Source organism: Chelonia mydas, chromosome 7 (genome assembly GCF_015237465.2).
Source record: "Chelonia mydas isolate rCheMyd1 chromosome 7, rCheMyd1.pri.v2, whole genome shotgun sequence".
NCBI lineage: Eukaryota > Metazoa > Chordata > Testudines > Cheloniidae > Chelonia > Chelonia mydas.
The window spans coordinates 440,199-462,819 of record NC_057853.1 but is presented as its reverse complement, the minus strand read 5'-3'; the positions used below and the strand labels follow the sequence as shown (position 1 = coordinate 462,819).

Here is a 22,621-nt window from a genome sequence, read left to right as displayed (position 1 = left end):
AAGGGGCTAGTACAGTGTAATCCTCTGCAGATTAAGGAGTGAGTACTCACTGCATAAGGCAGCCCTCGATAGCTGTGCCTCTGCGTGGCCTCATAGCCATGACTGGAGTATACATTCTTCTCATCGACAGCTGGACTAGCTTCCACGGACTCTGGGCTGCAAAAAATTGCCAGAAGACAGACACATCAGTGTAGCACCAAATCCCCCCTTATCAGGCACTTGCCAATATCTCAGCATCCTCCTCTTTCCCACTTGGCACAACTGTAAATGCACTGTTAAGAGATCTCAGGGAAACTGAGGTACATTATCCACTTCACAATGTGGCCCATACATGGGGGATGGGGGTGTTGGATAAACCTGTGATTGACAGAACAGGCAGCTAAGCAGAGGTCATGCTGGATAAGGAGTAACTAACTCATCTCCTCACGCTGAAGCAGGAAAGGAGTAAGAAACATGCTGACACAGCCAGCCACATTATGTGCACACTTTCATATTCCTTCACGAGCTTCCCATTCACCTCTGGATACAGTTCAAGATTTCCTGCCTTGATTTTAAAACCCTCTATGGACTTGTTCTATCTGGGCCTATCACACCCTTCTTGTCCCCCACTCCACACCCTCTGCCTGGCCAGTGCTGATTTAGTCTCAGTCTCACCACACTGACACACCACCACGTTCTCCTCCTCTCAGTCCAAAAAGGGCATCTCCAAATTGCAGCTGAACACACCCCGCCTGCCTTTATGCCTGTTCTTCTTCCTCTCAGCACCGCTGTATGCTGACAGGAGAGATCTATCCTGGTGGCATAATTAACCCCCCCACCCCACCCCTACAACGAGTGGTGGTAGCTGTGTTGGCAGGAGAGCATCTGACATAGCACTGTCCACACCGGTGCTTTTGTCAGTGAAACTATGTCGGTCGGGGTGTGTTTTTTTTCACACCCCTGACTGACAAAAGTTTTGCCGACAAAAGTGCTAGTGTAGACAAAGCGTTAGTGTCACTTAACTTCACAGTGTTTGGGGAATATAATTTGTATGGAAGATACAGTTGTCCTAAAAACATCTTGCACAGTTTGGGATGGTTAAGATAATTCCATGTTGCAAACAAGGGTCAATAAAACTCATGGCTTGGACAGAAAAGGGCCCAGGCAAAGCAGGTTGGCTTTGTGCTTCCTACAACTGTTGAGTGGGAATTTTGCTGCTAACTTAAAGTGACAGTGCACATTTTCACCACATGGTGGTGAAAAATATCAGGTCAAAATCAATTGTAAAGTGTGCTATTGATGAAGGACTGCAGGAGTCCTGGGCAGAGCAGGGATAGTTGCAATTCAGCAGAGGGAAGCAGTAGGTAATGAGGGCAGCAACAGAATACCAGAAAGGAAACATCCTCTCAACTGAGAAGCATTCCAGAACAGGAGACGGAAGAGGACACACTACTACTGCACGTGTACAATTATGGGTGCACTGGAAATGAGACAGGAAATAACTGAATCACGTCTAGTTCCAGGGCAGGTCAACTCTTAAAATGCTGCAGCAGTACAGCTGCGCTGCTGTGGTGCTTCTGTGAAGATGCTACTTCCCCAACAGGAGGCCTTTTCCCATCAGGGAAGGGGCTCCACTTCCCCAGGAGGCAGCAGCTGTGTCGACGGGAAAAGCCCTGCCATCAATATAGTGCTGTCTACATCGGGGGTTAGGTCGGTATATCTGCGTTGGTCAGGGGTGTGGCTTTTTCTCACCCCAAGCAAAGTAGTTATACTGATGTAAGTTTATAATGTAGACCTGGCCCCAGTCTCCCCTTCAAAGATTACAGCATGGGAGAAAGGACAAAGCAGACAGAAAAGCAGGATTCTCTCTCCTGGGTCTTGTGTTGCCAGTGTGAATCCAGCAGAACTCGAAACACTAAGGGCATGTCTACACTACAAAATTATGTCTACTTCAGTTACATCGGCATAGAGCCACCACAGTAATTAAATCTCTTTTGTGTGTCCACACTTCACTCGTGTCAACGGTTCGTGTCCTCACCCAGAGCGCTTGTACTGACTGTACTGTCAGTGTGGGGCATTGTGGGATGGCTTCTGAAAGCCAACAACAGTTGATGTAACCAATGCAGTGTCTTCACTGCCACTGCATTGACCTAGCTACATTAACTCTACACTGCTTGTGAAGGTGGAGATATTCAGTCAGTATAGCAAGGCAGTTACGTTAATGGGAGCAAAATGTTAGTGTGGACACTTACATAGTTACGTTGACATGAGCTGCCTTGCGTTGATCTAACTCTGTAGTGTAGACCAGGCCTAAGGCGTCGTCTATACAGGGACATTTAGGAAAATTAATCTGCATTAACTAAAGGTGTGATTTTAAACTGGATTAGTTAAACTGCATTAAGCGTTTAATTCAGTTTGGTTTATGAATTAAGCTGAACTGAATTAAGGGTGGAGCACCTGCAGCCTCCAAGGCAGCTTCAGAGATAAACAAGGCTAACATGGCCAGGCCCTTCAACACACACTGCCACTCACGTTTCCACCTCTGCCCTGAACATGAAGGATAAGTTGATGCTGAAGACCCTTACAAAACACTGCCTGGCAATGGAAACTTCATCAGTGACAGTGCAGCCAGCTGATACTTAATATTCAGAGCCAATGCCTAGCTACCACCAACTTCACATGCCAAGATTTGCAGGGTTTCAGGGACTCTGCATATGGGGAAGTCCTTAGCTTTGAGGGATTGGTGCAGGATGCTTCAGATGCAAACCTATTCTGCTAGGACCGTACAGAGGTGGGTGGCACCACCAGAGTCCTGGCACACAGCAGTTGAAACCAACTCAGGCTTACATTTTGAGGATTTTTCTTTCAAAGCACATCAGGCTAGCTCTATGCTGGACATACAGAAGTCTCACAGCTGGGGAAGGAAGACTGTGCCCTGTAGAAGGGTTAGAGGGATTCTGAATGCTTTGAGTGACATCTGCAGGTAGATCTGAATCCCCTACATGTCCTACTTGATCTCCAGGCAGAAAACATGCTGAATGTCTTAGCCTGTTACCAACATTCTCCTGCTGCAGTTTGAAGTTACTGAGACCCAAGACTTCAAAGTGAAACAAGGCACTGAGGTAAGAGGTGCGGATGGTTAGAAAGCTAGAAATAAAGAAGTGGTCCTGGACTCAGTCCCAAACACCTTCTGAGGTCTCTGGAGGTCAGTGATTGATCAGATCATAGAATCATAAAAGTGTAGGACTGGAAGGAACTCAATAGGTCATCTAGTCCAGTCCCTTGCACTAAGGTAGGACTAAGTATTATCTAGACCAGTGGTTCTCAAACATATTTGATCGCGCCCCTCTTCTTCGTGTCTGTAGTAGTTCCCCCCCTCCCGCACAAGTACATATACTGATAACAAAAAAAATCAACGTGCAACTCCCACAAAATATTAAAACCAATACGGCACTGATTCAAACAGTGCCATTTAACTATAGAGTACATAACTCTCTGGCTGAGCAGTCGGGAGGCAGCGCCACCGCCAGCAGCATAGAACTAAGGGTGGCAATGCCGTACCATGCCACCCTTACTCCTGCACGGCTGGTGGCGGCAGTGCTGCCTTCAGAGGTGGGTACCCAGCCAGCAGCCGCTGCTCTCCACTCTGCCTTCTCACGCCTCCCAAGTATACATTCCGTGCCTGTCCCAGTTTGAGAACCCTAGACCAGTGCTTCTCAAGCTGCAATTTAAGCTCATTATTTCTTGTCCTGTCCTCAGTGGCTAAGGAGAACAACACTTGAAGACTAATCACGTCTGCCCCCTCCGCCGCTTTCTCTTCCCCAGACTAAACCAACCCAATTTTTTCAATCTAACCTAAGTCATGTTTTCGAGACCTTTAATCATTTTTGTTGCTCTCCTCAAGACTTTCTCCAATTCGTCCACATCTTTCCTGAAGTGTGGTGCCCAGAACTGGACACAATACTCCAGCTGAAGTCTTATCAGTGCTGAGTAGTGTAGAAGAATTTTTCTCATGTCTTACTTACAATACTTCTGCTAATACAACCCAAAATGATGTTCTCTCTTTTTTTTTTTTTTTTGCAACCGTGTTACATTGTTTACTCATATATTGGGGTGTTAATGAAAGAATCAATGAAAAATAACCATACTAAGAACCACTGGACTGGGAAGGGAGGGCCACAAAGAGAAAAGGATACCTGTAGCAGGAGTTGCCCTCCCCTGCCTTGTGGTATCCCTGGCAAAGTTCCTTCGCTTTCACCCGGCACTGCTACTGATCCCTGTTACACCCCTTTGCTTGCATCCCCAGTGCAAGCTGCCTGTTCCGCAGCTGTGTTTGTATCATGGACTCATAGGCCCTAGGCTCCCTCGGCTCCTTACGGTCTCCGGGAGGAACCCCCCTTCATTGTGACAGCCCTTCTCGAGGGGACCATGCTCTCTTGGGGGATAAGCCCTGGGCTCCAGTGCCTCCTGGAACCACACCTCTCTGAACCTCCAGGATGCCAGTCTCTCACCATGGGCCCCCTCTGGGAGTCTACTTGCTTGGGACCCTCACAAGTGTCACAGTCTGGGAGAAGCTTAGCCAAGACTCTGGTGCAGTGTGACTCCCCTCACGGCATGATGTCCAGGGCAAGAAGTCTCCTTGGCTTTGGCACTTCCTGGGTCCAGTCTCGGAGCATTCAGCACCCCTGTTCACACCGTGAGTTCCCTGCAGTGAGTTCACCTGAATGGGATGCCTAGGGAAGCCTTGCATGCCCCCAAAAGGGCCCTGCACCCCAACTCCGCAGTCAGAAATGACTCTCAGCCAGTGTTGTAAAACAGAAGGGTTTATTAGTCAACAGGAACATAGCGTAGAACGGATCTTGTTAGCACAGAGAGTAGGACCATTCAGTAAAGTCCACCTTGGGGAGAGGGAAACCCCAGAGTCTTGGAATCCTGACCCTCCCCCTGAGTCTGACCCCTTCCAGCTGCCTAGCTTCCATCATGCCCATTGCCCCTCCTCCAGTCTGTGTCTTGTTTCCTGGCAAAGTGTCACTTGGTCGCATCTCCCTCTTGGTTCTCAGGTTACGAAGGGGTTTGGCCATTGTTTACATGCAGGCAGCTGGAGCAGTCTCATCTGCCCCAGGGGTCTCAGCAAAAGACACAGACCCTTATCTCCACCATGTAGGCATTAGTGTCATGCGCAGGGGAAACTGAGGTACATACAGTATTCATGCAAAACATTAAGGTTCACGTACAACTAAGGGGAAAAAACCCACTTCCTCACGGCTTGCACAGCGTCTTCTCTCCACAGGCCCTGGAGATGCAACACTTCTTGCCTGTTCCAGGCAAAAATGCATCTAGTACCTCTCTGTATGTGCTGGACACAAAAAAAGGTGAGCTGCTAGGTATGCTTGCTAAGATGGGCAACCAGGAAAGGACATTTCAAAAAACACATAAGGTATCTAAAAGTGGGGGGGTTCCAGTTTCTACCACCCCTAAGTAATAGAGTTTAAAATTGTGAATAGAGAGGTCACTGCTGTGTGGCCTGGGGTTCTGTGGGACATTGGCTGGAGGACTGTTAGTGTTGACATGGCTCATGCGGTGTCTACACTCTCACTGCATTGACCACAGTAGGTCGATCATAGTTTTACACAGTTCAGGAAGGAGATTTTACTGTGTCACTGTAATGGGTCACTTATGTCAGTCAGAGACAAATTTGGGCAAAAATGCACAAACAGGCCCATGCAAGGCAAGTTACATTGACCTAACTTTGTAGTGCAGACTAGGCCTAAGAGATAAAGAGCAGGAGCAGCATCTACTGTGGGGAGCTTCTTGGTTGAGCACAATCAATATTCCAAGGGAGAAAAAGGACAGTTCATATCCTAACCCAAAGTCCTTCAGGATCAACATTAACAGAGCTTGGGGTGGTCTGTCTGATGTTGGGAAGCACAAAACTCAGGTATGAGAATCCTGTGCTGACGATATCCTTAGAGAATAGGAAAATGCAAAGAAAAAAAAATAAACAAGTGGCCCATCTCTGGGAGACAGTAGATGCAGTCAGGACTTCACTGAGAGACGCAGGGGAATAGAAGCTGGAAGTATACTGGCTTGACGATCTATACTATTATGGTCACTTTACATGACTATGATAAATTTTGTACAAAGTATGCCTTGTGAGGCATCATTTGAAAACTCAATCTGTTGAACTTTATTGTCCTGGTAAAATACGTATAACAACATTGTACGTAAAGTAATACGTTTCTACTGCATAACATTGTCGTCACATGTTCCGGAGTTTGAAAAGCTGTTTGGACCTGACTTTCTGAGACAAAGACATACTAGCCCCCCAGTTAGGTGTTAAAGAACAATCACCAGCTTAAACAGCCGTTCTTCAGCAACAGGAAGGTGTAAACAAGGAATTTACGTTTCATCACATGGATGGCTCAACCCTCACATCCACAATAGACTACTTCTATTGCCTGCACCCCAGATAGGAGTAATCCTCAAAGAGGGGAGGCTGACATAAAAGAGAGAGAGACAAACCTTGTGGCCTCCATTTCACCTCTCCTCCCATCTCTTTGCTCATGATAGCAACATCTCTCAAAGAACTGAACTAAGGGGGAGTGGTCCCAGGCTGAAGAGAGACCCAGCCTGTGAAATTTACATCAGCATATGATGAGACAAAACCCTAGCTTTTAAGGACACTTAGCTTGTTAAGACAGCGTGACAGGATCCCCAGGGCACAACCTGGAACAGTGTGACTGCTGTGCCCCCTTGACTCTCCAGCCTGGGCTGTTTCACACAATGTTATGCCAGTGACAAACAACAAACCCCTCTAGGCACTGTGATCACTCAGTTATCAGCATGTAGAGCTCCACACCCAGCTAAATTGCATGAATGCGCTCTCAGCCAGTCATGAATTATACAGAGAGGCACCAGCCAATCACCGCAGTTCCCAGCCTCTCACCCCAGAAATATACTGTCTTATACTGGTCAAGTTTCACAGTAGCAGCCATGTTAGTCTGTATTCGCAAAAAGAAAAGGAGGACTTGTGGCACCTTAGAGACTAACCAATTTATCTGAGCATAAGCTGCGCGAATGCAACCGATGAAGTGAGCTGTAGCTCACGAAAGCTTATGCTCAAATAAATTGGTTAGTCTCTAAGGTCCCACAAGTCCTCCTTTTCTTTTTGCGTATTCTGGTCAAGACTCTCTTAGAGACTGCAAGCTCATTAATTAGTTCGCCACTCTTACAAAGGGTAGTGGGCGTGCAACAGCCCTTGTTAAACTGAGCTGAGATTTCCCAAGCACTTCCACCGAAAACACACTGTTTCAGGTAAAATATAACACAGATTTATTAACTACAGAAAGATAGATTTTAAGTGATAATAAGTAGCAGGCATAGAGATCAAAGTTGGTTACATAAGAAATAAAGATAGAAACGCAGTCTACACTCAGACTAACCAAGATTTTAATTGAACAGCTTTTCTCATCCTAATAGATGTTACAGGCAGCTCACAGTCCTTAATACACAGGCTGTACTTCCTTTGAGCTTGGAAACAATCTCCCCAGTTCAAAGTCTTTGTCTTCCAGGCAATATTCCAGGTGTTAAGATGGGGGAGGAGAGAGGTCAAGTGGTGATGTCACTGTCCCTCTTTTATACTTTCCTCCAGCTGCTAGAAAGATTCTTGCTGTGTCACATGAATTAGGCCACCTCCACAGTGTACCTGCCCGCTGAGGAGTCTCTGAGATGGCCACTGGAAGAGTGGATTCCCTGAATGGGCCATCAACACATGTCTGGCTGATCCTGATGTAAATCTGTCTCATTAGGTGCTCCTTTGTTGCCCCTGAAAAGCTGGCTGTGGACATCTCCCAAGCTCACAACATATTTCAGTAACACACAGCAATACTTCGTAACTTCAGATGCAATAGGAACACACAATTCAATGGGATAGTAATGTTCAACAAATCAAGACTTCTGAAATGATACTTCACAAGGCATAGAATTGAAGATGGAGGTTCAAGGGTGCTATTTTGAGGTGCAGAGTGTCAGTTAGGTATCAGCTTGCATATTACTGTTATTTCTTTTGTAGCCAATCTTGACTTTTATGCATTATCACTTGTAACCACTTAAAATCTATCTTTCTGTAGTTAATAAACTTATCTTTTTTTTTTTATCTTAACCAGTGTGTTTGGATTAAAGTGTGTGGAAGCTCCATTTGAGATAAGCCAGGCTGGTGCATACATCATTTTCCTTTGATGAAATGATGGAGCTTGTGCTGTTCGGTAGCATGCACATTTCTGGGGGAACAAGGCTGGGACTAAGAATTTGCAGGTGTTGCCCTGTATGTAATTCATGAGTGAGTGTTACAGTGCTCATGTATTTAGCTGGGAATGAATTTGCATGCTGACGGCTGCGTGAGCAGGCCAGATATGGATGTTCTGACAGCATAGAGGTGTAAAAGGCACCCTAGGCTAGAGAATTAAGGGGACACAGCTGTTCAATGGTCCAGTTTGTACCCCAGGTAATGCCACAACCAGACTCTCTTAACCCACCCTAAATGAAGCCTCCTTTGGGGTAGAACATTACAGCTATCTGCACTAGCAACACCATACAAAAGAGATTTTAAGAGAGGAAGAGAAAAATACTGCAAAGGTTTGAAATTTTACCAGACAGCTACTCACCAGAGTCTGAAACAACAGTCCTGCCACAGGGCCAAAAAACAGAACCATGTGGAGAACTTCAGCACCCACAACCAAGGCTCATGCAAAGGGGGCACTTGAGGATTTCCCACAAGGATGTTCTCCCTGGAGCCTGTTCAAAGGGGACAGCATATATCTTTTGTATTGGCCTTGGGAAGGAGGAATTCGATACCTCTGGAGCTCCCCCTTCCTCTAATTGCTGTCTCAAGTTCATCTGTTCCCTCCATTCTGAGTTTGCCAGACATGCTGGAGTCTGAAAAGGAGCTCACCTCTGCCTCTGCATTCACTCACATGCATTCAGAGGAAACACCACTTACTCGGATCCTGCAGCCATATCTGAGTAGGATGTATCTGGTGTGGTGACTCCCAGAGGGATTGCAATGCTCATGACGTCCGTCAGGGATCACGGAGTCCAAAAGGTAGCGACTGGCTGCTCCAAGGGTGGGGAGGAGCCGCAGAGCCTCGGCCAGCACGTCACGGACATGGGGAAACCTAGCAGAAAAAACAGTATGTTGCATTTTTGTTAACCTTTGTTATATGAACATATTTTTCCCTATACCACTCCCCCATGGGGACTTTCAGAAGAGGGGGTGAGAGAGAGTAAGCAGCTTTCCAGCAGGTGGCATGCACAACCGCCTGTGCTTGTTGCTAAACTATCACCCGCAGCCCCAAAGTCCTTCTTTACAACCCGGCCTCAACCTAAAAGGAGCCAATTTGCTACTTTCTCCAAACTAAACTCAGTGCTGATTAACAGACAAGCTGTTCACTCCTTTTGCATCCAATTACTAACAGCTCTTACCTTTCCCCACAACCCTTCATGAACCTAGCCCCATCCCCTCCGCAAAATACAAACAAACCCCATTCTGAGTAGTAGGGCAATAAGGAGCCAGACGTCTTTATTTACATTCATGTCACATACACTGCCATTGTGTCTGACCTGTGGGCAGATTATTTCTAGGTCACATCAAGGCTGCTCTTTACATGAGAGCCCATCCCCTGAATTCTGTAATGATTACTTGGGGTACAGCTCATTGATACAGAAGACCCCAAGCTTCCAGAATCCCATCTTGCACCTCTCCTAACAGCCAAGCCAAGTCAGATGTTACATTTTTTTCTGATAGGTTAATCCAATAAGGAACACTATAACCTTACTAGTTCATTTCAGAAAAAGAAGGTGGAATCATGATCACTTCACCCTGAGAGAGCAGTTGTGGCCCACAACTCTGCAGAGTGTGGAGTGAAAAGAACTCCCAGTACTGTGACGAGAAAACCCAGGTTTAAGCTCTATATTCACTGCTGCCCAAAATTTCTGCAAAGAAAGCCTATGGAATTGATGAAAATGTCACAGACTTTTGAGGGGGAGAATACTGAACTATGTAGAAACCCAGGGTAAATCCCTGCTTAGAAAACAAGCTCGAGAATATAAAAGTTACTGTAGGAGGAAGCCATCACTTTCAGCCCCCGTGTAAAACCTCTCCAACACATCATCAAGGAACTACAACTTATCCTGAAGGACGACCCATCACTCTCACAGATCTTGGGAGACAGGCCAGTCCTTGCTGACAGACAGCCACCCAACCTGAAGCAAATACTCACCAGCAACCACACACCACACAACAGAACCACTAACCCAGGAACCTATCCTTGCAACAAAGCCCGTTGCCAACTGTGTCTACATATCTATTCGGGGGACACCATCATAGGGCCTAATCACATCAGCCACACTATCAGAGGCTCGTTCACCTGCACATCTACCAATGTGATATATGCTATCATGTGCCAGCAATGCCCCTCTGCCATGTACATTGGTCAAACTGGACAGTCTCTGCGTAAAAGAATAAATGGACACAAATCAGACGTCAAGAATTATAACATTCAAAAACCAGTTGGAGAACACTTCAATCTCTTTGGTCACTCGATTACAGACCTAAAAGTTGCAATTCTTCAACAAAAAAAACCCTTCAAAACAGACTCCAACGAGACACTGCTGAATTTGAATTAATTTGCAAACTGGACACAATTAACTTAGGCTTGAATAAAGACTGGGAGTGGATGGGTCATTACACAAAGTAAAACTATTTCCCCTTGTTTATCCCCCCCTCACCCCCCACTGTTCCTCAGATGTTCTTGTCAACTGCTGGAAATGGCCCACTTTGATTATTACTACAAAAGGTTCTCCCCCCCGCTCTCCTACTGGTAATAGCTCACCTTAAGTGATCACTCTCGTTACAGTGTGTATGGTAACACCCATTGTTTCATGTTCTCTATGTATATAAATCTCCTCACTGTATTTTCCACTGAATGCATCCGATGAAGTGAGCTGTAGCTCACGAAAGCTTATGCTCAAATAAATGTGTTAGTCTCTAAGGTGCCACAAGTACTCCTTTTCTTTTTGTAGGAGAAAGGTGTGTGAGATACCCTGAAATGGTAATATAACCATATATGAAGCTGGCAGAAGGATCTAAATGAAATGCATCTAAACTGTTACAGAGAACCAGATGGGAAAACCATCTCCTGTTTAACTTTTATTTTACGCAAACCCCAGAAAGTTTTACACAACGCTGCTGCATTTCACAGATGCACACACAGACAGAGCTGGAGCCAAAGCGGAGGACAGGGAAGACTGGGTGGACACGCTGTCATTGTGGGTATGTCTACACTATGAAATTAGGTCAATTTTATAGAAGTCGATTTTTAGAAACCGATTTTATACAGTTGATTGTATATGTCCACATTAAGCGCATTAAGTTGGCGGAGTGTGTCCTCACTACCGTGGCTAGCATCGACTTACAGAGCAGTACACTGTGGGTAGCTATCCCACAGTTCCCGCAGTCTCCGCTACCCACTGGAATTCTGGGTTAAGCTCCCAATGCCTTATGGGGCAAAAACATCGTTGAGGGTGGTTTTGGGTACATGTCCTTAGGCCCCCCTCCCTTCCTCCCTCTCTCTGTGAAAGCAGCGGCAATCATTTCACGCCTTTTTTCCTGGGTTACCCGTGCAGACGCCATACCACGGCAAGCATGGAGCCCGCTCAGCTCGCTGTCACCGTATGTCTTCTGGGTGCTGCTGGCAGACGCAGTACTGCATTGCTACACAGCAGCAGCTCCTTGCCTTCGCGGCAGATGGTGCAGTACGACTGATAGCCGTCGTATATCTCCTGGATGCTCCTGGCAGACCTCGGTGAGGTTGATCGGGGCGCCTGGACAGACATGGCTATCCTCCTCTTAGAGCACCGAATGGGAGCCAGAGACTCCAGGTCATTCTCTTCTTTAACTTTTGTCTCATGGAGATTCAGTCCCGCCTGGAATATCATGAGAGTTGGAAGCTTCTGCCTCAGGCTGCTCTCCCAGCCAGCAGCACTGCACAGTCGCACCTACCCCACCCTACCCCTTGCTCCCATGGCTCATGAAGCCTGGACAGTAGTAGGAGCAGTTCAACTATAGGCTCAGCAAGTGCAGAATGGTGGTAGAATGCGCCTTTGAACGTTCAAAAGCTCGCTGGCGCTGTTTGCTGACTAGGTCAGACCTCAGCGCAACAAACACTCCCATTGTTATTGCTGCTTGCTGTGTGCTCCATAATATCTGTGAGAGTAAGGGGGAAACGTTTATGGTGGGGTGGAAGGTTGAGGCAAATTGCCTGGTGTCCGATTTTGAGCAGCCAGACACCAGGGTGATTAGAAGAGCAGCAAAGAGGCTTTGAAAACCAGTTTCGTGACTGGCCAGGCTTTGGTGTGACAGTTGGGTGTGTTTCTTCTTGAAGCAAACCTGCTCCCTTTGTTGATTTTAATTCCCTGTAAGCCAACCACCCTCCCCCCTTCGAAATAAAGTAACTATTGTTTTGAAACCATAATTCTTTCTTTATTAACTAAAAAAAAAAAAAAAAAATGAGATAACGGACAAGGTAGCCCAGGTGGGGTGGGGGAGGAGGGAAGGACAAGGCCACGTTGCTTATCGTAGCAACACTAAAAACCAAACTGTTTGAATGACAGCCTTCTGTTGCTTGGGCCATCCTCTGGAGTGGCTGGGTGCCCAGAGCCTTCCCCTCTGCGTTCTTGGGCGTCTGGGTGAGGAGGCTATGGAACATGGGGAGGAGCGTAGGCAGTTATACAGTGGATGCAGCAGGGGTCTGTGCTCTTGTTGGCCTTCCTGCAGCTCTAACGGACGCTTCATCATGTCCATTTGCTCCCCCAACAGACGCTTCATCATGTCCGTTTGCTCCCCCATTAGCCTCAGCATCACATCCTGCCTCCGCTCTTCACGCTCACTTAATTCTTTCCTGGCCTCTGCCACTGAATGCCTCCATGCATTAAGCTTTGCCCTATCAGTGCGGGAGGACTACGTGAGCTCGGAAAACGTAATCGTGAGTGCGTTTTTTTCGCCTTCTAATCTGTGATAACCTCAGGGACAGAGATGATAGGGGGAGCGTAGAAACATTCTACACTCTACGATTCTGGGGGGACTGCATGGTCACCTGTGCTACTGAGTTCGCCACGCTGACCAAACAGGAAATTAAATTCAAAAGTTCCCGGGGCTTTTCCTGTGTACCTGGCTAGTGCATTGGAGTTCAAAGTGCTGTCCAGAGCGGTCACAATGGAGCACTCTGGGATAGCTCCTGGAGGCCAATACCGTCAATTTGCTTCCGCACTACCCCAAATTTGACCCAGCAAGGTTGATTTTAGTGCTAGTCCCCATGTTGGGGAGGAGTATAGAAGTCAATTTTAAGAGCCCTTTAGGTTGACAGACTGGGGTTGGTTGTGTGGACGCAGTCATTTTTAAATCGACCTAACGTGGCTAAATTCGACCTAACCCCGCAGTGTAGACCAGACCTGAGGAATCCTCTTTTCTGGAAGGAAAGCTTTTACTTGTATTGAATTCAGGCTCGCCCTGAATAATTTTTTCCCAGTTTATACCTCGGGACTGGAATCCAAGGGATTCCTTTATGGCTTGGAGATTGCCAATCCAAATCAGACAGTTTTCTTGGTAGAGACCCACTTACTCCCTGGGTGTTTTAGGTATGCTACGAGGCATTCAGTGAACGCTCTTGGGCTACAGAAAGGCCGATTCTTTGCATTAGTAGAGATTCTCTCACATTCAAAAGTGCAGTTACTTTCCATGAGCTGGTCTGATATGAAGGCCACCTCTCTTGCAGTACTCTCTTTGCACTGCATTGGCACTTCTATTGCTCTCACCCATAATAAAGAATCCACTTTAGCTCTGAGCAATATCTTGTGAGAGGGCTGTCTGTAGTGGAATAGATGGTAGGAGTACTACATGGAAGAGAACTGGCTTATCGCCAACACACAGAGATTTCTGGTAATTTCATGCCATACCACAAGGAAATCACAGAATCATAGAATATCAGGGTGGGAAGGGACCTCAGGAGGTCATCTAGTCCAACCCCCTGCTCAAAGCAGGACCAATCCCCAATTAAATCATCCCAGCCAGGGCTTTGGCAAGCCTGACCTTAAAAACTTCTAAGGAAGGAGATTCTACCACCTCCCTAGGTAACACATTCCAGTGTTTCACCACCCTCTTGGTGAAAAAGCTTTTCCTAATATCCAACCTAAACCTCCCCCACTGCAACTTGAGACCATTACTCCTTGTCCTGTCATCAGCTACCACTGAGAACGGTCTAGATCCATCCTCTTTGGAACCCCCTTTCAGGTAGTTGAAAGCAGCTATCAGATCCCCCCTCATTCTTCTCTTCCGCAGACTAAACAATCCCAGTTCCCTCAGCCTCTCCTCATAAGTCATGTGTTCCAGACCCCTAATCATTTTTGTTGCCCTTTGCTGGACTCTTTCCAATTTTTCCACATCTTTCTTGTAGTGTGGGGCCAAAACTGGACACAGTACTCCAGATGAGGTCTCACCAATGTCAAATAGAGGGGAACGATCACGTCCCTCGATCTGCTGGCAATGCCCCTACATATACATCCCAAAAGGCCATTGGCCTTCTTGGCAACAAGGGCACACTGTTGACTCATATCCAGCTTCTCGTCCACTGTAACCCCTAGGTCCTTTTCTGCAGAACTGCTGCCGAGCCATTCGGTCCCTAGTTTGTAGTGGTGCATGGGATTCTTCCATCCTGAGTGCAGGACTCTGCACTTGTCCTTGTTGAACCTCATCAGATTTCTTTTGGCCCAATCCTCTAATTTGTCTAGGGCCCTCTGTATCCTATCCCTACCCTCCAGCGTATCTACCTCTCCTCCCAGTTTAGTGTCATCTGAAAACTTGCTGAGGGTGCAATCCACACCATCCTCCAGATCATTTATGAAGATATTGAACAAAACCGGCCCCAGGACAGACCCTTGGGGCACTCCACTTGATACCGGCTGCCAACTAGACATGGAGCCATTGATCACTAACCGTTGAGCCCGACAATCTAGCCAGCTTTCTGTACACCTTATAGTCCATTTATCCAACCCATACTTCTTTAACTTGCTGGCAAGAATACTGTGGGAGACCATGTCAAAAGCTTTGCTAAAGTCAAGGAACAACACGTCCACCGCTTTCCCCTCATCCACAGAGCCAGTTATCTCGTCACAGAAGGCAATTAGATTAGTCAGGCATGACTTGCCCTTGGTGAATCCATGCTGACTGTTCCTGATCACTTTCCTCTCCTTTAAGTGCTTCAGAATTGATTCCTTGAGGACCTGCTCCATGATTTTTCCAAGGACTGAGGTGAGGCTGACTGGCCTGTAGTTCCCAGGATCCTCCTTCTTCCCTTTTTTAAAGATGGGCACTACATTAGCCTTTTTCCAGTCGTCCGGGACTTCCCCCGATCGCCATGAGTTTTCAAAGATAATGGCCAATGGCTCTGCAATCCCACCCGCCAACTCCTTTAGCACTCTAGGATACAGCGCATCAGGCCCCATGGCCTTGTGCACGTCCAGCTTTTCTAAATAGTCCCGAACCACTTCTTTCTCCACAGAGGGCTGGTCACCTCCTCCCCATGCTGTGGTGCCCAGTGCAGTAGTCTGGGAGCTGACCTTGTTCGTGAAGACAGAGGCAAAAAAAGCATGGTCCAAACGCCCTCAGAATGGAGAAGGGAAGGGGGGAAGCACACAGGCAACCCATCAAATTCAAATCTAGCTGGTTGTTCAGGAAGAACAAGCAACAAAAGACCTGGATCTTTGTTTACAGTGTCTCCTTTTACACAGTTTCTTCTCCTAGACTTCTGGAGAAGAGGGGGCAAAAGGAACCAGATGAAAGATAACGCCTCCGAAATTGAAAACAAACAAATAAATAAAATAAAATAAAATAAAAAAAACAAAACAAAAAACAAAACGGGGTGTCTCCTTCTCTGGCTAGGAGGACTCAACCCCAAAGACTGCAGATAATATCTATCCTACAAATTCTTACCAGTTTTGCTGTTAAACAAATGGTCATTCTCCAAGGGGAGATCTTCTGTGCAGGTCTGAGCCACAAACAGGCTGATCGACTTAAGCTAATATTACTGGCAGAGAGTAATGTCAGCCATCAGAATTCCTGCTGATCTACCTGATGCATCATAACAAGCTTTAGAGGAGGCAGGGGCACACGGGGCTCTGTAGCAGTGCTCACCTAAAAACTCTGTGGCCCTGAGCAATGATGGCTCTTGCTCCCTTCCTTTGAACCTCCAGGAAGGAATCAAGTAAAGGGAGCATGCACTCCAAAAAGATGTAGCTGATTATATCAGCCAGAAAGATCTGATCATTGGCACCATGATTCCTAGTGTACCTGAGTCCATCTTTCTGCCCACATTGTCAAGCTTTCTGGCTTCTGTTGCATAGTGTGATCATCATCATTTAACCTCTTAGCTGCTTATAAATCAACAGGGATGGAGATTTCCAGAGTGGCTGCTGGGCTCAATATTTCTAGGACCTTTTGTAATTTATCAGATATCTTGGTAGCTGTAATGGGTATGTTCAAGTGGAGCATTCCCTTCACCAGAACTGTTCAAATGCTCAAACCATTTTATTGCCACAGCAGTAAACTCCTATTACTGGAAAAACATCAGCTGAGACAACCATGAAAAAAACAAAAACAGTTTGGCAGAGTTATTCTGGTTCAATCACCTTGATATTGACCTGTGAATGTGGAGTCCCAAAAACCTCTGTGCCAGTGTCCTGTATAGATCTAAGGGAAAGATGACTGGCAAACCAAAACACAGTAGGCGGGACTACACAGATTTGGAAAACTACACACATCTGAACAAAGGAAGCGGGTTGTATGATCATTCTCCTCTACTGTTAGTTCCTATCCAATCCACCCTTCCTTGTACACAACCTGTCTCTTTCTCTATCCATAAGAGCACCCACCACACACTGGTATATCCCTCAGACAGGGACATGCACTCTTTCCTGCTCACAAGGCCCTCTGCAGAAAGCTTACTCCACATCCCATTGACTACAGAAAACAGAATATTTAGTCTCCTATGACATAACAGAGTCTACATTGCAATTTTATTCCACCACTGAGTCAGTGACGCCCAAACCAGTGCTGAGACGTGAATCTAGGTAAATCTAGGAAGCCTTAACACTAACAGACTGGAATTTCTCTCAGAAGAGTTTTCAAAGTACTTCTCTGACAACCCCCCACCAGCCCCGAACAATCTCACCCTTCCTGTTCAATATGTATGTGCCTTAGGGGAGACGGATTGACTAAGCATGTTGGATACTGTATGAGTGAGAAAGGTGGTAACTATCAGCATCTTCTCTGGCTGAGTTCTGAGACCAGAACTGCTACTGGATGCACTAGAGATGCTGAACAAGTTGTATTCCACCACTTCTGATCTAAATCTTTCCCCTCCAGATGAATGAAAACTAGGGATAAGATGTGAGACACATGGACAAGAATGGCTAATGCCAGCTGTTATACTCTAGCTCAAAATTACCTGAACAGCAACAGCTGCACTGCTTATTACAAAGGCTGGAACTCCCTTCTTTTGAGGAATACTATTGAGAAAAAGGGATTGTGGCCACTACACAGATTCCCTGGATCCCTATCAATATGAATTTAAATTCCTTAGGGAACGGATGGGTAGGATCCCCTGGGGGAATAACATGAAGGGGAAAGGAGTCCAGGAGAGCTGGCTGTATTTCAAGGAATCCCTGTTGAGGTTACAGGGACAAACCATCCCGATGAGTCGAAAGAATAGTAAATATGGCAGGCGACCAGCTTGGCTTAACAGTGAAATCCTTGCGGATCTTAAACATAAAAAAGAAGCTTACAAGAAGTGGACATATGACCAGGGAAGAGTATAAAAATATTGCTCGGTCATGTAGGAATGAAATCAGGAGGGCCAAATCGCACCTGGAGCTGCAGCTAGCAAGAGATGTCAAGAGTAACAAAAAGGGTTTCTTCAGGTATGTTGGCAACAAGAAGAAAGCCAAGGAAAGTGTGGGCCCCTTACTGAATGAGGGAGGCAACCTAGTGACAGAGGATGTGGAAAAAGCTAATGTACTCAATGCTTTTTTTGCCTCTGTCTTCACGAACAAGGTCAGCTCCCAGACTGCTGCGCTGGGCATCACTGCATGGGGAGTAGATGGCCAGCCCTCAGTGGAGAAAGAGGTGGTTAGGGACTATTTAGAAAAGCTGGACGTGCACAAGTCCATGGGGCCGGACGAGTTGCATCCGAGAGTGCTAAAGGAATTGGCGAATGTGATTGCAGAGCCATTGGCCATTATCTTTGAAAACTCGTGGCGAACGGGGGAAGTCCCAGATGACTGGAAAAAGGCTAATGTAGTGTCCATCTAATAATTACTATGGATCGATTATCTGCATTCTGTGATAGGAGGAAAAGATGAGGCACAACTAACAGTTCAGTCTCTGTGCCATCCCTGTATTTCATAGAATCATAGAATATCAGGGTTGGAAGGGACCTCAGGAGGTCATCTAGTCCAACCCCCTGCTCAAAGCAGGACCAATCCCCAATTAAATCATCCCAGCCAGGGCTTTGGCAAGCCTGACCTTAAAAACTTCTAAGGAAGGAGATTCTACCACCTCCCTAGGTAACACATTCCAGTGTTTCACCACCCTCTTGGTGAAAAAGCTTTTCCTAATATCCAACCTAAACCTCCCCCACTGCAACGTGAGACCATTACTCCTTGTCCTGTCCTCTTCTACCACTGAGAATAGTCTAGAACCATCCTCTCTGGAACCACCTCTCAGGTAGTTGAAAGTAGCTATCAAATCCCCCCTCATTCTTCTCTTCTGCAGACTAAACAATCTCAGCTCCCTCAGCCTCTCCTCATAAGTCATGTGTTCCAGACCCCTAATCATTTTTGTTGCCCTTCGCTGGACTCTCTCCAATTTATCCACATCTTTCTTGTAGTGTGGGGCCCAAAACTGGACACAGTACTCCAGATGAGGCCTCATCAATGTCGAATAGAGGGGAACGATCACGTCCCTCGATCTGCTCGCTATGCCCCTACTTATACATCCCAAAATGCCATTGGCCTTCTTGGCAACAAGGGCACACTGAGGACTCATATCCAGCTTCTCGCCCACTGTAACCCCTAGGTCCTTTTCTGCAGAACTGCTGCCGAGCCATTCGGTCCCTAGTCTGTAACGGTGCATTGGGTTCTTCCGTCCTAAGTGCAGGACGCTGCACTTATCCTTATTGAACCTCATCAGATTTCTTTTGGCCCAATCCTCCAATTTGTCTAGGTCCCTCTGTATCCTATCCCTGCCCTCCAGCGTATCTACCACTCCTGCTAGTTTAGTAACATCCGCAAATTTGCTGAGGGTGCAATCCACACCATCCTCTAGATCATTTATGAAGATATCGAACAAAACCGGCCCCAGGACTGACCCTTGGGGCACTCCACTTGATACAGGCTGCCAACTAGACATGGAGCCATTGATCGCTACCCGTTGAGCCCGACAATCTAGCCAACTTTCTACCTACCTTATAGTGCATTCATCCAGCCCATACTTCTTTAACTTGCTGACAAGAATACTATGGGAGACCGTGTCAAAAGCTTTGCTAAAGTCAAGAAACAAAACATCCACTGCTTTCCCTTCATCCACAGAACCAGTAATCTCATCATAGAAGGCGATTAGATTAGTCAGGCATGACCTTCCCTTGGTGAATCCATGCTGACTGTTCCTGATCACTTTCCTCTCATGTAAGTGCTTCAGGATTGATTCTTTGAGGACCTGCTCCATGATTTTTCCAGGTACTGAGGTGAGGCTGACTGGCCTGTAGTTCCCAGGATCCTCCTTCTTCCCTTTTTTAAAGATTGGCACTACATTAGCAGCCTTCCATGTCACTGTGACCCTAAGACTTCCATGCCAGACCTTTAAAATGGTTATAGTCCCTCCAGCAGAGACAGACCAGAGTAAATGCTCACAACTATGTCCAAGGGCCCCTGCACATTCCATTTTCTCTCCCTTCCTGTTCAATGAGCATGCGTCACTGGGGGAAACAGATTTTATGAGCTGCAGTACTACCAGGAAGACGACAACACTCAGCTTTTTTGGGTGTGTTAAAACCCAGTTGCTGTTTCTCTGCCTTCTGCTGGTTTGCTGGCTCAAACAAGGTGAACTGATAAAAAAAGAAAGCATTAGGTGACCAGACATTAGTCACGTTGCTTATCGCACGACTGGAAGACACTTAGATATTACAGTCCTGAGAGAGCAGTATAAGAAACCTATATAGAACAGAACAGAAAGGGCAGAGGCTGAGGAGCATTACTATGGGTATATGCTCAGTCTGCCAACATGATTCAGCTTCAGTATCATGCTGGCTCCTGGGTGCTCCTGGATCTTAAAGTAGCAACAGCTAGTAATTCCATTCTCATCTAAATCTGACCAGGCTGCCCTGAAATGCTCCTCTTGAATGAAGATCTCAGTCATCTATGACTATGTTACCTTCAGGCTGGATTACGGCAATCTGCTCATTTTAAGGAGACATCTGCAAAGCATCCAAAAGCCGTAGCCAGTGCAGAAAGCAAGCACCAGTGCTGTAGCCAGTGCAGTGAGATGGGGTGCTGTGAGCTCAGAACATCTAATAATTCACTTCCATGTGCAGTCCAAGAGGGGAGTTATGATCGTTGAACTTTAAATGATCTGGGACCCAGTTATGTAAGACTTCCCTCTGCCTCACGCCATCCCCTGCAGAACAGCACAGCAGCAAAGAGCGGCTGGGTGCCCTCCAGATCCACTAGAACCTAAGGAGCCAGTTCTCCTGACACTCCATGCCATAAAAAAAAGTTTGGTGAGCTTCAGGGTACGGCACAAAGCTTCTTTGCTTCATCATAACATTTTTTTTTAAACAAGGTGGTTTCCTGCCAGGTGAAGGCAGGGATTGTGTTTGTTAATACAGTGCTGACTCAAATCATTTATTGTTTTTGAGAACACAGCACCCCAAAGAAGTACTTGTGTTTCAATCTCAAAGCTCCCAGTCTCTTTAACCAGACATACTGAAAGTAAAAGGTTGAGAACCTCTGGCTTTGGTCACAAGTAACCAGTACAGAAACAATTGTTGTTCCCAGAGTCTACTAGGCAGAGTCTACATTGGCTTCCCCACCCCCTAAAGTTTCCCAACACTACAGATCCGCCACTGGAAGCCCTAATGCAGACAAGCCAGCAGTTTACCACCACCATGTTATTACTTATTTGTATTGGGGTAGTGACTAGAGACCCCAATCATGGACCAGGGTCTCACTGTGCTGGGCACTTTGCACAACAAAAAGAGGAACGCCCTACCCCAAGGAGCTTACAGTCTTACACCATGTCATTTAACCCTGCTCAGAGATGGGGGACTCCACCCTTTGGATATGTCTACACTGCAACTGGTTCAGCCTGTGTAGGCATAACACCGGCAGGCTTTGACTGAGTTAGCTTGATAAAAATAACAAGGTAGCCAGCCACACGATGGCATGGGCTAGCCACCTGAATATGTACCTAGGACCCTAGGCAGGATTGTACTTGCGCCACTAGCCCATGCTGCCCTGCTATCGTTAGTGAATGATCCTGATCAAAGCTAACTTGTGTATGACTATGTGTGCTGCAACTGTGTCTCCCAATTGCAGTGAAGACATACCCTTCGAAAAGCAAGCACTGCCAATTCTCCAACACAAGCCATGTGCCAACCCTCCTCATGCAGGGTTCAGATAGTCACAGGAAAGAGGGAACTAATTTATTAAAACTAAAAACAGCCCCCCCCAAGTCTTTGGAAGCATAAGCAACTAGCTCTAAGACAATTCAAACCCTCAGCGGTTTAGAGACCTACTGTTTCAATTATTAGTGTCTTCGAGGAACTTATGCTCCCCGGACAATCTCACAACTAACCAGAAAGCATTAAAATAAAGCCCATGCTTGCCATGTACTATACTTTACCTTGAAAGGCACTCAGACACTTAGAATGACAGGCTCTCTTATATGTACCTAGACAAACACATTGGCTCACCGCAGATACAGCCTCAAATAACTTAGCTCCAACACTGCATAGGACTTGGACTTCTAAAAATTATTTGGGTTGCGCCTTATTCTCCCAATCTGAATCCACAACTATGCTGTGAAAGCAGGTTGGCTTCACTATAGCTGGCAAGGGTGTGCCTTATCTGCAGCAGCTGTGTCAGGTGGTGGTTGCTCAGAATGGCAGGTAAAAATATTATTTGTATGCACCATTATTAATTATCAGTAACACCTACATCTGCTGGCTGACTAATGAGACAAGAGCAAGATATAAAACAGTCCCACCCTTCTAACATGACTCTGTATCCAGTAGGGAGCTAGTGCACTGCCCTCTTCTCTTGGACCTGGGCACTGTGATACACACATTAGCAACCTGTGGGTTTGATTACTGCATTATACACGGAAATGCAGACGCCAACCACGAAACACTAACTGGTTCAAAATGAACAGCCCATTTAGAACACAACACCTCATGGCTTGTCTAGATGGACAGTGGGCAAGCTGGGATGTAAATCTATAGCACACTGGTGTGCCATGCATTCACTGGTCATGTGGACC

At 46.4% G+C, this 22,621-nt stretch overlaps 1 protein-coding gene across 20 annotated transcripts in view; it reads right to left on the bottom strand.

Annotated features, from left to right (window-relative positions):
- SETD5 (SET domain containing 5) overlaps positions 1-22,621 on the bottom strand; it is a 163,263-nt gene that overhangs the window by 95,596 nt on the left and 45,046 nt on the right. For all 20 annotated transcript variants that reach the window (XR_006292476.1, XR_006292477.1, XR_006292478.1 and 17 more), the window contains exons 2-3: positions 8,978-9,152; positions 51-156 (exon numbers count right to left, since the gene is read on the bottom strand). Coding sequence is in view for 14 of the 20 variants with exons in the window: in XM_043552109.1 (XP_043408044.1) it covers positions 51-156; positions 8,978-9,048 (177 nt within the window). In the remaining 6 variants the exon portion in view is untranslated. The remainder of the gene's footprint in view (positions 1-50; positions 157-8,977; positions 9,153-22,621) is intronic.